The sequence below is a fragment of the Crassostrea angulata genome, unplaced genomic scaffold (genome assembly GCF_025612915.1).
Source record: "Crassostrea angulata isolate pt1a10 unplaced genomic scaffold, ASM2561291v2 HiC_scaffold_134, whole genome shotgun sequence".
NCBI classification, from domain to species: domain Eukaryota; kingdom Metazoa; phylum Mollusca; class Bivalvia; order Ostreida; family Ostreidae; genus Magallana; species Magallana angulata.
The window spans coordinates 82,524-99,041 of NW_026441689.1; the positions used below are offsets into that span (position 1 = coordinate 82,524).

Consider the following 16,518-nt stretch of genomic DNA (forward strand, 5'->3'; position numbering starts at 1 on the left):
GCATTTCATAATTCCTAAGAAAATTCAGTTCTAGGAGTTTTTGGAACCATTTCTTTTGTGTAAAAAAAAAAGAAACACCTTTTTTACCCCAAGGGTTAAAATAAAATGTCAACGACCTTATACATCAACAGGACGCCTCCAATTATATGCCAGGAGTTGGTTTGGCCTATGCATTAACTAGTTAATTTATTGAAACCACATTTTTTTTAAAACAAAATAAACGTCACTTTTCAGCATTTAATTAACCCCTTGGCCGAAAATTAAATTTCCGAAACCTTATTGCACATCTATAGGCCACCCTAATCATGATTAAGATAGATACTGTGTCAAAAAAAAGAAAGAGGAATTTAAAGAGTTTTGGATATAACAAAATAGTAAATCAATATTTTGGGGGCTTCATTCGATCGAAGCTATGAACCAGTTAACTAGAATTTAAACAACATTTTCCTCTACATTTGCTATACTTCGATTCTGTAATGTTGTTGTTAGATACGCTTACCTGTGTTTAACTGTCTATTCCTTTGTTAAGTATTCTGACAGTTTTGATGTTATACATATATAAAGTTTGGATATAAAAACAAACAAGCCTTGCAATGTTGCTACTTTTTACACTTACCTATTGCGTAGTTATATATTCCTGCATTGAGTATTCTGACAGATGTGATGGTATACACAGCCTGCAGATCCACCCTCCACCAGGGATTGGTGTCAGCATAATATGTGACTGTACACCTGTCTACATAAATATCTGTTCCTCTGTTGCCATCCACTGCATACGCGGCATTATCGTCATGATACGTTGTTGACTGTGTGGCAGGTTTACCTAATGCGATGTTCGGCAGAACTGTCAACGAAATTACAATAAATAATAATATTTGCGTGATAAAAATATGAGGATATAATTAACTACAATAGAGAAATAGCTGTGATAGTTGTTCTTAAGTTATTAAACTGAACTGAAAATGTAATATTTAAGCAATTTACTGCCGCAATGGGTCCATATATTAAATAGTAAGATGACGACTGTTCGGCAGGTTTTACTAATGCGATGGTCGGTAGAACTATCGACACTAATTCAGAGAAATATGCCGATGTCTAGTGATTACGTAACGAAAATGCAATACAATTTAAATATGGAATGAAGAAACAGTTTGTTAATCAAAAATGAAGCCGATCTGCAAAATTTTGTTTCATTTCATTTCTTTGGAGATATTCAGCTATAGACTTGATATGAAGTCTTTCATAAATGACTTCATATTAAATATGATTTTAGACATTATTAAAATACACATACAAAATTATTTAGCATAAAAACTATGTCAACGTCTATTCTACAATTTACTGGCATTAGAGTGAAAACTTTATGAATCTGTTTTTTTAATGGAGGGTAATCGTGTTCAAATATCCAGACATGTAAACTTGTAAATCCGTATATGCAATCATGTTGGTGTGTGAGCCTGAGTATGAATGAGTGTAATTTTGATCATGTCACCTATAAAACACAGGAATAAACACTTTAGAGTTGACCGCGCAGGCCTTCAATCGAATGTTTCCTACAGATGCTTAATTGCAGCTGTAAAATGCTGTCTGATATTTACATGTAACCTGCCACTATAATACACACTTTCTATCTGTAGTCTTTGCATTTGTATATCCGTATTTCGAAATAGCACGGCTGATATGTTACAAATCAGCAAATGTAAAATCTACAAGTTTGTCGAATATTGACATGACCATATTTGGAAAAAGTGACGTCAACGATAGAAAAGCTAGCTGCAGGTAAAGGCATGCCGTAACCGCCGGAATGGGGACGGAATAAATAAAAAACATATATATTAGGTAGGCCTATAATGGTATTTTCTCTGGATAACAACCTTTCTTGGGAAGTATAATTTTTCGGAAAAATATCTTATGAGCTTGGTGTACATTTTAACAAGAGAATGTTTAAAAGATAGGAGTGAAGAATTCGATCGGCTTCCGATATCTTCTAAAAACAGGAAAAACAACTACATATAATGACTTTGTTTGAATATACATGTATATAGAAGTCAAGAGCTAGGTTGAATTAAGAATATATCTCCAAAAGCTTCTAATCGCTACCACAAAGTTGGGACAAGACCCCTACCCCGCGAAAAATTACACAGAGTCGGCCAGCAAGTCAATTAAATAACTTAGTTGGAAAGTAATCGATAAGAAAAACAAAATATTTAAAGACATTGGTTTTGAGATTTTGATTAATATGAGAAATAAAAAGCAACCCCCCACCCCCTTTAAAAAAATAAATAAAAATTCCAAAGTTTGGGTTAACTGTCGTGAATTTAAAATGTGTATGAATTATTTTTAAAAATGTTTCATTTTGCATTGTCGGCAATACATAGGGAAAAAAAGTTCATGCTGGTGAAAATTGGCATTTTTTTTTAATTTCAAGCAATTATTACGGGATAAGAGTACGACGTCCTGAATGTCGGTTCAATATAGACTCACCTAATGAAGTTGTTTAATAAAAATTTTCCGGAGAGCTATTATAATACAACATTACAGTCACTAGTGAACGTGTACTGTTTACCATAAAGCAGCTACTTAATGTTGTAAAATATTGTCAATACAGTATTTATCTTAATATATTTTATAATTAAAACACTCCCAGTTCATATACGATCAATTCATCTGACCCACCTCGTTCCATACTTTTAGAAAACCAATTTCCAAAGAAAAAAATCATAATTACAAAAAACCTAAACATGCTACTTTTCTTCAAAACCTTTCAATTTTTAACAAAACTTTGATTAACTTTTATAAAACTTCTTTTTATTACAGTTTTAGGTTGTTTTATTATCTATCTTTCACTTGCACAACAAAATCATTTTGATATTTAAAAAAGTATAAATACATGTATAGATATACATTACGTTTTCCCCGAAAAATTACCAAGTCTTTGCAAGTCGTTTAGTTCTAACTAATTCAGAAAAATAACAAAAATAACAAGAGAAAAGCTGTTAATGTGACAGAAAACCGGGTTTTTATTTTGTGTGAACAGTATCCATAATCCATTTGACCATCCTGAGTTGATACAAACTACCTATCCAGAAAAATGGGGTACTCTATATGCAATGTTTTTGCCAAAAATGACCAAGTTCAACAGCTGATATTTTTTCATAATCCTAGCAATTTGCATTCCTCTGATATGTGTTTAATTGATCTGCAAAAGAACAACTTCCTATCTTAAAAAACAACTGTACGAGGAGTTATCCTGTACGAGGAGTTATCCTGTACTAGGGGTTATCGATACAATAAGGGTACCTTTATGGCAGCCTTTCCCCCGCCCGCCGTTTTCACTTTTTTAATAACCGGAAAACCGAGTTAAAAATTTTCTCTCAAAATTCTTAGAACAGAACAGAAGCAATCGAGGTACGATGGACCTCACGGCGCTCTCCGAACCCCATGCCGATAAAAATAATTCCCCCCCCCCCCCCTCCCCCTTATGAAACCTCTTGATCCGTCTCATTTCTAGAAAAGAGTACGCATTAACTTTTGTTATGAAATTGATTAATTCCTAGCTTTCTGATTGGCTCATATCCAACTATGTCGAAAAAAACAGAACGTTAATTCATGTGCACCTAATCTAGGAGGCCAATATAACATTTGATTTTCTGTACATTGGACTAAATAAAGATAGTCCAATGAAACATCGCGTTTCTCAATTTGTTCGGCTATGGCTTTAAACTTAAACTTCGACCCCCCATTTTGGCCCCACCCTACCCGCGGGGGTAATAATTTTCACAACTTTGAATCTACACTAGCTGATGATGCTTTCATACAAGTTTCAGTTTTGCTGGCTGATTAGTTTCTGAGAAGATTTTTAAAAATTTACTAAATATATTCCTATGTTAAACTTTGACCCCCTTTGTGGCCCCACCCTACCCCCGGGGTTCATGATTTTCACAACTTTGAATCAACACTACCTGAGGATGCTTCCACACAACTTTCAGCTTTCCTGGTCTTATGGTTCACGAGAAGAAGATTTCTGAAAATATCTGGAAAATTTTCATAAATTCCTAATTATCTCCCTTTGCCAAAGGGTGTGGTCTTTAATTTTCACAACTCTGACTCTCATTAGGCTAAGAATGCTTTGTGCCAAGTTTGGTTGAAATTGGCCCAGTGGTTCTTGAGAAGATGTTGAAAATGTGAAAAGTTTACAGACAGACGGACGGGCGGATGACAGACAAAATGTGATCAGAATAGCTCACTTGAGCTTTCAGCTCAGGTGAGCGAAAAAGAACCCGAGCGAAAAGGTGGAAACTTACAATAAACATAAAACATCATTTTAAGAAGAATTTAAAGTACACATTTCTGAGCTGGCAACGTCCGTTTTTAGTTGTTATTTTTTATGACTTCAAGAATTAATACCGTTTTATGTTTTTTATCATTCCTATGAAGAAGTCATTTAATATATGTTTGAAGAAATATGATGCGAATAAATGATAAAACAAGGCAGGAACGTTTTCTTGAATTAATACATTCCTTGATAAAGGAATTATCGGGGTGTCAACTTCAACTGTCATCCTCCCTAACGGGCATTATTTTCATGATTTTTGTCGATTTGAAAATGGCGTAATTATGTAAGTAGGCAGTTACTGTGAAAATTTTAAGTTCCACGATACATCGATAAATTACTACACAAATATATTTAATGATTCATTTAGAGACTTTAGTCGTTTAAAACAGAAGAATTTAATCAACGAACGATTCCATACATATATAGATAGACAAAATTTTAAATAAGAAACGGGCGTTTGTGTACTTTTCACGATTAATATAATTCCTCCGATGTCCGAACACAAACGTATCCATTCTCGATAATAAACTGAACAGATCAACTTAACAAATGTAGCTTACCAAAGATGCGTGTAATTTTTACGGCGTCGAGCAAATGCTCGGCAGCCTTCTAGCGATCGTCTGGATTGGCAATCGTCCAAAAATTCATGCTCTGCACCGCCTTTTAAATGCGCATAAGAAATAAGATCCTTAAAGTATTAAACATTTTTTTTGCATTTATTCAACTTAATTGTGTACAAAAAAACCCAACTTTGCCTCTCTGGTTATTGACAACTCATTGCATAAGTATAAATTTGCTTAATCAAGAAATGGCGGATGAATACAATAAGGTGTAAACCACTAAATATTATTTTAGTTTATTGCTTACATTTTAAGTGTAGACCGTGCCCGATAGAAATAAAATTTAATATGTAAATTTATTTGTTATCGGGCACGGTCTCCAAAATAAATATAAGCGATAAACGTATCTAATGAAATAAAAATAATGCAGTTGGTTTGGTCGAGTATTTTAGATAGCACGTGTTGTGGATTTGTTTGTAAACAACCATACTATAGGTAATCTTGTTTCAAAAGGGAATTGAAATAAATAAAAGTATGTTTTATTTTTATATTTAGGGACACACTGTTAATGTATTCAAATTATGAACCTAAAAATATTCAAAGACTGTTTTAAGCAGGAAGAAAATATATATTTTTTTTAATTTCTTCAATTTTTGTAACCATGGTGAGTTATTGTATTACAAACAAATCACTACCTATTTTGTAAGGGAAGATACTAATTTGTGTTTTTAAAGCAGCACAAAATATAATTCATTTAATTTTTTATTTGATATACGACTTTTAGTACAAAAATTTAAATTACTGATATCATTTTATAGAAAAGAAAATGTCAGCTCGACGCCTTTGTGGCCGTTCCGGCCATTGAATTAGAATAGTAAAAAATCCAAACAATTTATCCGTTAATGCAATGCGTTTACAAGGATTTATAAAGTAGTTATAATTTCCTCGAATCGTGTTTACATATTTCCCCGAACAACTCAGCCGATTACCGTTAAACTCATTTAATTACTATAAATTAGGGAAAAATGATGGAAATGTTTGTTTAAAAAAAAAGAAAAGTTCTTTAACTGCTTTATTTGTTATAATACATATATCTAATGTAATCGCTTATCTGTTCATTTACGTAACGGTTTACACTCCGCGTACGATTTAATATTCCCGATGCACAGATATTTAACTTACCTCGTTCAAAAGAGTATTAAACATTTTTATTATTACATTACTCGATTATTTTTTGATAAAATTATTATTGTCTTAAATTTGGTTTCATTTAACTATTTTATTTCTAAACATAAATGGTTTCATGGTATAAGATATAGTAGGATAGACATTATTGTCTGACGTCAGGCATATCTAAGGTATGAGAGTTGCATTCTCCGAAACAGTGCAGACAATGGGAGCAAGCAAATATATCAAGATTTTTCATAAAAAAAAAATAACCAATGCATGTTTAATGCGTCAACATTTACATTTGCAATCGATGAAAATGTTATAAAGGATGTAATATAGGATGTGTATAAATGAATATGTTAATTAAAAACATTTCTTCTGAACATTAGATGCAAAGTATGATATAACTAATGGTACTGTGAGCAAGCTCACAATTGATACCCCCCGCTAAGATAAAAATCATAATGCGTGTATTTTTCCAATTATAGAAAATATTGGATGAATCTATTTCACCGTCCATTTTCTTTAAATAACAACTGCTCTATTTATTTTTAAACTGTTGGTCATAAGCAATCTTTGTGTGAAGTAAGAACATTCTATGCATCTCCATTAGAAAGATAATAACCGGATACGAATTTTGCACTTTTTCTTCCAGTGCATTTTACCTTGCCCGAATGACCTTAGGTCAAGGTCATGACACACCCTTAGGTCAAAAGATATCTTTCTGTGAAGTAAGAATTTCCAATGTTTCTCCATAAGAAAGATTTGGACCGGACTTAAATTTTGCACTTTTTCTGCCAGTGACCTTGACCTTACCCGAATGACCTTTGGTCAAAGTCATGACACACCCTTAGGTCTTAAGCAATCTTTATGTGAAGTAAAAACTTCCAATAATTCTCCACAAGAAAGATATGGACCGGATTTATATTTTGCACTTTTTCTGCCAGTGACCTTGACCTTGTCCGAATGACCTGGGGTCAAGGTCTTGACACACCCTTATTTCATAAGCAATATTTGTGTGAAGTAAGAACTTCCAATAATTCTCCATAAAAAAGATATGGACCGGACACGAAATTTTTGTATTTTTTCTGCCAGTGACCTTGACCTTGCCCAAATGACCTTTGGTCAAGGCCATGACACACCCTTGGGTCATAAGCAATCTTTGTGTGAAGTAAAAACTTCCAATAATTCTTCATAAGAAAGATATGGACCGGACACGAATTTTGTATTTTTTCTGCCAGTAACCTTGACCGAATGACCTTGGATGATGGTCATGACACACTTTTAGGTCATAAGCAATCTTTGTGTGAAGTAAGAACTTCCAATAATTCTACAAAAAAGATATGGACCGGACATGAATTTTGTATTTTTTCTGCCAGTGACCTTGACCTTGCCCGAATGACCTTAGGTCAAAGTCATGACACACTTTTAGGTCATAAGCAATCTTTGTGTGAAGAAAGAACTTCCAATGTTTCTCCGTAAGAAAGATATGGACCGGACACGATTGCACAGACAGACGGACGGACAGACGGACAAGGTGATTCCTATATACCCCCCAAACTTCGTTTGCAGGGGGCATAATAACCCAGCGGGCATTTCCACGTTGAATCAACGTCACCCTCCAACGTTGAATCTTGGATTTTTTTCTTGGTGAATTTTGGTTGCATATGAAAGTTGAGGCAACGTTTAAGTATCAACGTGGTTTCAACATCAGATATCAACGTTGAATATTTGGCGAAAACTGGTTGAAATTAGGTTAAGTTTTGTTTGAAATAACGTTGATATTTAGTTGAATATTGACACTTTATTGAGGCATGGATACTGTTTTTCAAATGTTGAAATTAGGTTGAAACCCTTAAACTATATTAACTTTTCATTTAAACGTTACAATTAGGTTGAAACAGCGTTGGACAATATTAAAAACTTCTAGATTCATAAAAAAAACACTTAATTGAATAATTTCAAGTTTATTTCTCAACAAAATACAAATAATGACAGCTTTGGGTAGGGTATGGTTATCTTGCCAATCTGCAAAAAAAATTTTATAAAAAAATTGAATTTGTTTTTACATTCAAACAGTATTATGATTCTACATTAACTTAAAACCAGATATGAAATTATCAAATATCATTTTTATAAATATTTACATTTGCAAGTATGTTTTCCTTTTATGAACCTACAGAATAGCAAAAACTTTCAATTCTGTATGAACTTTATCATGAACCAAACGATCATAACACGCGCTTATCGCTTCTCTCTTGGATTATTGTAAACATAAAATCTCGACGTTAATATGTCTGAACAATTTGCCTTTTTCAAATGTAAATATACGTATTAAACAGCAATGTTAAAAAGTTCACCGGGATATGAACTTGGTTGGTACGTGATTAAATCTTCTTAGCAGCCCTTTGGGCTTCATAGGATTTGATCACAGGACCAATCAATCTCATATCCCATTGAACTTTTTAACCTGCTGTTTATTTCTTAGATAATGATATTAAATAATAATTAAATTAATTATTAATTACCATGACTCCTTTCCTCTTCCACCTCCTCCAATTCTTCCTGGCGCGTATCGGCTCATTTCATCAAAGATGTTCGCTTCCGTTGCATTTTGATGGCTTTGAATAACTCCGTCTTAAATATTTACATAATCAATTAATCAATTAATTCTTTATAATACTCTATTAAATATATAATTGTTTGGTTGTAAAAATAATTTGGGAAAAACAATATTTCATTATGTTCTGTTTTGTTTGTGCTTCATTTAAACTAATCATACCTTTGATAATTCTGCAGATGTTTGTGTTTCCAAAGGCATATTTCCCTTTCTTCCCTTTTAGATTCATCTTCGCCATTAGACCGTTTGTCATGCATCTGTTGTGTATATGATAGTTAAATTGAGTAAGTAGGTGGTGAAAATGGTCGATTGAATTTAACTCCAGCAGTTTCTATTTTACTTTTTCAAGCAATTATTTCTTACCTTTTCATGGCATTTTTGACATGGTCTCCAAGACTGGTACCCCCAATTAATCTCATTTTTGCTTTCTTCAATTAAAAAAAACCAATTAGTGAAAGGTTCTGCACGGTGATAGAATTTATATATGTTATGCTCTTAAGACAAGATTGATTGATTTTCATTACTGTAAAATTGGATACATGTATTAACGTTTTGGGGAAATTAACACTAGTTACGTGGTAAGCTTTAAACCTTGTAATATACCCCTGCACAGATGGTTAAAAACTGACAAATTTAATATGAGAATTTACACATCCATGTATTTAATACCAATGCATATTGTTTGACCATAGAAGACCCGTACTTAACCAACAGCATAAATAATCCCTTTAACAGCATATCATTATTTGATGCAGTAACTTAAATGCAATGGTTGTGATCATTTTTAAAGGTAACATTTTAATAAGAACCATCTTTTCTGTGGTTCCCTATCATCTAGAGCATTGTCGAACTCCTCAAACTCAGGAATCTGATCACACTCAGGGACCTCAAACTCTCCTTGTTCCTCCTCCACCCTCCGGTCATGGTCTCCTTTCCTTAAGTTATTTCTAATTTCAACTAACAGCTGTATGACTCGACGCTGAAATCGTTAATATTTTCAAAAATGTTTTTTTTCTAAGTTTGAAGCAAACCCCTACATTTAAAAAATTTGATTCATGTATGTATCATCTTTTATCATTAGCAGAAGAAAATTAAGAACTTTACCACTAAAAACTCACTTTCTGTTGGCATTGGATAACCAGAAGCAGTTTGGGTGCTTCTTTTATAAACTGGTCGCTCAGAGTCCTCAGACTCAAGAGGGGGAAGTGCTGTCATTCGTCTTCTTTTTTAAAAACCGAACCCGCCTACAAAGCACGTAACCTTATCTCTAAAATAACTTCTTTATCTAAATTGTTCTAAATTTTTAAGACTATGTGCAATTTAGAATTGTTGCGTGCTGACAAATTTACAGACCCTGAAACGTACTACTATACCAAAAAAGCGAGCGACTTACGTGCGAAAAACGTTTCGTGTAAACCGTTTAGCGTTTCGTGCGAATCGTAAAGCGTTTCGTGAAAACCGTTTAGCGTTTCGGGCAAAGCGTGCATTGTTTCGGGCAAAGCGTGTAAATCGTTTCGAGCAAGGCGTGCGAGAACCGTGTGAAACGTTCATCAGATATCAATCGGAACTCTCTGACAATTAAAATGTTTCAAAATGGCGCCCGTGTTTTACATTACTTAAAACTGTTTGTGATTGGCAAAACTCTTTGGTAGGTATTTTCATGAAAAAAAATCTAGAAGAAATGATATACTTTTTACAAGATTGAATTAATTTTTAACAAACAGAAGAAAGGTATATGTATTACATATAAAAGACAACTAGTTACAGAGTACATGTATATATAACGTTTTAATACGATGCTTCAGTACTGGTACAATATTAAAATTCGCCAGATATAAAAAATATTAAATACAGTTAGCAAAACATGATTTCTATTGGAAAAAAACCTAAATAAACTTTAACTTACACGATCATGTTTTGATAGGCATGTAACTGCATGGACCCTGAGGTCCACGTAGAAAATATATAAGCGAGGTCAAACCGGATGCTGTCTGAAAAATTCAGCCTGGGCATGATCTAGCCTGGTTCCTGTGCGTAATGTGTAGCTCAGAGAACCAGTCTAGCACACCTTTATCTGAATCGGGATCGGGATTCCATGCTATATGCACATATAAGTTCAAAGGTGCTATAATTGTAAAGTTGTCGGTAAACAGTACAGCAACAAAGTATTCCTATTAAAGAAATGATCGGCATGTGATATTAACTGTCAGTATTATGAAATAAGGTAATGTTATGTCGAAACTACAACATGCATCAAATAGCATATTTTGCAATGTTTGTGATGCATGTGGCTCCGTTAAGACATGGATCACTCTAATAAGTAATCAGAGTGCCTTAAGTTACCTAAAATTAAAATACCTGATGTATTTTACAACAGTTTCTTTTATTTGAATGTTTGAAAATTAGGTATAATTTCAAATAAGTCAACATCAAATAAAGCGTATGAATTTGTAAACCTTTTAAAAATTATATCCGACTTCTTTACAAAGAATATAAACTTCAAGCATCCCTGTATTGATATGATAATGAAACTATATCCAACAAAAAGAATCTACAAACTAGACTCTTGTTGCTATAGCAACAAAAAGGTCTTCCGTTCCTCATGTATTAATCTGCACAAAAAATCCAGTTATCTTGTAAACAGAAAATGGATAGAACTTTTTTTACCATGTGTAGATGACTTTTTGTATTTCTATGGCTAAAATGTTACTTCAATGCTTAATAACCAAAATATTTTTAAAAAATCAAAATTGGGTGTACTTCCTGTGATGACCGGAAGTTACGCCGGATGAAACAAAATAGTGTTAACACGTGTCCATACACAGGTCTATAATCCTAAAAAGTTTGGTTGTTGAAGTCGTTACCGTTTTTGAGATCTCGTCGATATAATGTTTTTTGTCTCGGGACAGGAAACGGACAAACGGAAGTGTTCAATGTAAATTGTAATAGATATTTTTTGTACACTTGCCTTTTGTACACTATTTTTCATTTATCTAACTAAAAATATCAAAGGAAAACAGTTTAACTGATAAACAGCTTGATTTGTTTGAACTCTTCCTGTGTTGTTTTTAAGTGACGGAAGACAAAATGAAACCGGTTAAACACATCTTCAATCAAATGTCTATCATCCATAAAAGTTTCGTGTCTTGATCACTTATAGGTTCTGAGATCTCGCGGGTACAAAATATGTTTTAAAAAGCTACCTGAGATGATTGAGATGTCTCACCGGAAGTAGAATTTTTTGTTGATTTAACATCGCATAGATGACATATGTAAGGATCTATACTAATATCTTTATTTTACGGAAAATAAATTAAATACGTAAAAACAAAAAAAAATGAGCAAAACAAAAATGTTTAAACACATCTACAACTATAGGTCTATCATCCACTTAAATTTGGATGTTCAAGTCTTTATCGTTTCTGACATCTCGATGTGACAAGCTTTTTGTCACGGGACAGGAAACGGACGAACAGAAGTGAATTTAGAAAATCTTTTACAAAAAACCTCTAGATGTTTATAATTTCAGTCATTCCTGAAAATTTTATAAGTATTCATCAAGACATCTCTGAGAATTTCATAAGACAAAAAGGGGAAAAAAAATAATAATAATAACTAGACTCTTGTTGCTAAAGCAACAAAAAGGTCTTCCGTTCCTCGTGTATTAATCTGCACAAAAAAATCCAGTTATCTTGTAAACAGAAAATGGATATAATATATACATTTTGTTTTTCCTCAAAGGTTGGATGTTCAAGTTTTTGTTATCTATAGTATCTCGTTAAGAAAAGAGTTTTATCTCGGGACCGGAAACGGACAAACGGAAGTGATTGAGGAAATTAAAAGTAGATATTTTTAGTACATTTACCTACGGAACGTTACTGTTCTCCACATTGAGTAAAATGTTAAAAAAATCTAAAGTAAAAAAAAGTCTTCTGCTTTTAATGCTTCAAGTGAGAACCGGAAGTGACGTACGACAAAATGAAACCCGTTAAACACATGGACAAACAAATGTTCATCACCCATATAAGTTTGTTGTCTTGATCTTTTACAGTTTCTGAGATCTTGCGAGTACTATATGTTTTTATAAAATAAGGCTATTTGAGATATTTGAGATATCTCACCGGAAGTAGATTTTTTTTACCATTTGAATATGACCTTTTATATTTCTTTAGCTTAAATGTTACTTCCAGGCTAAGTAAACAAAATAATTTTTAAAAAATCAAAAGTTGGTGTACTTCCTGTGACGACCGGAAGTTACGCCGGATTAAACAAAATAGTGGTAACACATGTACGTACATTGGTCTATCATTCCACAAAGTTTGGTTGTTCAAGTTGTTACCGTTTTTTAGATCTCTTCAAAATAAGAATTTTTGTCTCGGGACAGGAAACGGACAAACGGAAGTGCTCAATAAAAATTAAATTTACAATTTCTTGTTTACTTGCCTATCTTACATTATTATTTATCGAAATAACTAAAACTATCAAAGGAAAAAAGTTAAACTGACGAACAGCTCGATTTGTTTGAACTCTTCCGGTGTGGACCGGAAGTGACGGAAGACAAAATAAAAGCGTTTAAACACATCTTCAATCAAATGTCTATCATACGTGAATGTTTCGTGCCTTGATCACTTTTAGTTTCTGAGATATCGCGGGTACAAAATGTGTTTTATAAAAGCTACCTGAGATAATTGAGATATCTCACCGGAAGTAGAATATTTTCGTTGATATTACATCGCAGAGATATCCTATGTATAGATTTATATCTATATAGCTATTCTACGGCCGAAAAAATTAATGCCTTAAAATAATTATTTTTTAAGTGCTTCCGGTGACGACCGGAAGTTACGACGAACAAAACAAAAGTGTTTAAACACATCTACAGCTATAGGTCTATCACCCCACAAAGTTTGGATGTTCAAGTCTTTACTGTATTTGAGATCTCGAGGTGACAAGCTTTTTGTCGCGGGACAGGAAACGGACGAACGGAAGTAAATTTAGAAAATCTTTTACTAAAAACCGCTAGATGTTTATATTTTCAGTCATTCCTGAAAATTTTATAAAAATTCATCAAGACATCTCTGAGAAATTCACAAGACAAAAAGGGGAAAAAAATAATAATAACTAGACTCTTGTTGCTATAGCAGCAAAAAGGTCTTCCGTTCCTCATGTATTAATCTGTTAAGTCCATTTCTCTTGTAAACAGAAAATGGATATAACATATACTGAAAAAGAATTCCAAAGAAATAAAAAAAAAACCAAAAAGACAAAATGTCAATTTTTGAGTACTTTTTGTGACGACCGGAAGTTACGCCGGATCATACAGTACATAGTAAACATATCTTCATACATTGTTTTGTCTTTCCTCGAGGTTTTGATGTTCAAGTTTTTGTAAGTTATAATATCTCTTTGAAAAAAGGTTTTTAGTCTCGGTACCGGAAACGAACAAACGGAAGTGATTTAAGAAATTAAAAGTAGATATTTTAGTACATTTACCTACGGTACGTTTCTGTTCATCAAATTAAGTAAAATATTAAAACAAATCTAAAGTTAAAAAAAAAACTTCTATTCCTTGAACGCTTCAATTGAGAACCGGAAATGACGTACGACCAAATGAAACCCGTTAAACACATGTTCAATCAAATGTTAATTATACATATAAATTTTGTTTCTTAATCTCTCACAGTTTCTGAGATCTTGTGGGTACTTTGTTTTTTTAAACAGAAGGCTACCTGAGATATTTGAGATGTCTCACCGGAAGTAGAACTTTTTGTTTTTTATCTATGATGTATATATGAACTTTTGTATTTCTATAGCTTAAATGTTACTTCCATGCTAATTCACCAAATATTTTTAAAAAATCAAAATTGGGTGTACTTCCTGTGACGACCGGAAGTTACGCCGAACAAAACAAACTAATGTGAACCCATGTACATACATAGATCTATCATCCCACAATGTTTGGTTGTTCAAATTGTTACCGTTTTTTAAGATCTCGTCGAAATAAGGTTTTCTGTCTCGGGACAGGAAACGGACAGACGGAAGTGCGCATTGTAAATTGTATTAAATATTTCTTGTATACTTGCCTTTTGTACATAATTGTTCATTAAAATAACTTAAAATATCAAAAGAAAACAGTTACACTTATAAACAGCTTGATTTATTTTAACTCTTCCTGTGTGGACCGGAAGTGACGGAAGACAAGATGAAACTGGTTAAACATATCTTCAATCAAATGTCTATCATTCATAAAAGTTTCATGATTTGATCATTTATAGTTTCTGAGATCTCGCGGGTACAAAAGGTGTTTTAAAAAAGCTACCTGAGATAATTGAGATATCTCACCGGAAGTAGAATTTTTTTGTTGATATAACATCGCATAGATAACTTATGTATAGAATTATAGTTCTATGTTTATTCTATGGAAAAGAAATTCAATGCGTAAAAATAATTATTTTTGAAGTGCTTCCGGTGATGACCGGAAGTTACGACGAACAAAACAAAATAGTTTAAACACATCTACAACTATAGGTCTATCATCGTACAAAGTTTGGTTGTTCAAGTCTTTACCGTTTTTGAGATCTCGAGGTGACAAGCTTTTTCGTTGCGGGACAGGAAACGGACGACCGGAAATGATTTTTGAAAAAATGAAAAAAACGCCTAGAGATATTATCATTCTCTTTCATTCCAGAAAATTTCAAAAAAATCTATCCGGCCATCTCTGAGAAATCTTGTGGACAAAAAAAGGAAAAAAAAAATAATAATAACTATACTCTTGTTGCTATAGCAACAAAAAGGTCTTCCGTTCCTCATGTATTAATCTGCACAAGAAATCCAGTTATCTTGTAAACAAAAAATGAATATAATATATATAAGTTTTGTGTCTTGATCTATCATAGTTTCTGAGATCTTATTTATTCTTTGTTTTTAAAAAAGAAGGCTATCTGAGATATATGAGATGTCTCACCGGAAGTAGAACATTTTTTTTACCATGTGTAGATGACTTTTTGTATTTCTATAGCTAAAATGTTACTTATACGCTAAATAACCAAAATATTTTTAAAAATATCAAAATTGGGTGTACTTCCTGTGAAGACCGGAAGTTACGCCGGATGAAATAAAATAGTGTTAACACGTGTCCATACACAGGTCTATAATCCTACAAAGTTTGGTTGTTGAAGTCGTTACCGTTTTTGAGATCTCGTCGATATAAGGTTTTTTGTCTCGGGACAGGAAACGGACAAACGGAAGTGCTTAATGAAATTTATATTTTTTATATCTTGTTATTTTCCTCTTTTACATTATTATTCATCGAAGTAGCTAAAACTATCGAATTAAAACAGTTTAACGGATAAACAGTTTGATTTGTTTGAACTCTTCCGCTGTGGACCGGAAGTGACGGAAGACAAAATGAAACTGTTTAAACACATCTTCAATCAAATGTCTATGTTTAGTAAAAGTTTCGTGTCTTGATCACGTACAGTACCTGAGAACTTGCGGGTACAATATATGTTTTAAAAAAGCTTCCTGAGATAATCGAGATATCTCACCGGAAGTGGAATTTTTTTGTTTATTCAACATTGTATAGATGGCATATGTAAGGATCTATACTAATATCTTTATTCTATGGAAAATAAATTAAATACGTAAAAACAAAAAAAATTGAAGAGCTTCCGGTGACGACCGGAAGTTACGCCGAACAAAACAAAAATGTTTAAACACATCTACAACTATAGGTCTATCATCCCTCAAAGTTTGGGCGTTCAAATCTTTATCGTTTCTGAGATCTCGATGTGACAAGCTTTTTGTCGCGGGACAGGAAACGGACGACAGGA

At 33.0% G+C, this 16,518-nt stretch overlaps 1 protein-coding gene across 1 annotated transcript in view; it reads right to left on the bottom strand.

The window, feature by feature from the left end:
- Nucleotides 1–599: 599 nt before the first annotated feature.
- The window catches only part of LOC128169447 (neurogenic locus notch homolog protein 1-like), a 72,099-nt gene continuing 56,180 nt past the window's right edge, over nucleotides 600–16,518 (bottom strand). Inside the window, exon 10 of the mRNA XM_052835591.1 lies at nucleotides 600–844. Coding sequence (XP_052691551.1) covers nucleotides 600–844 — 245 coding nt within the window. The remainder of the gene's footprint in view (nucleotides 845–16,518) is intronic.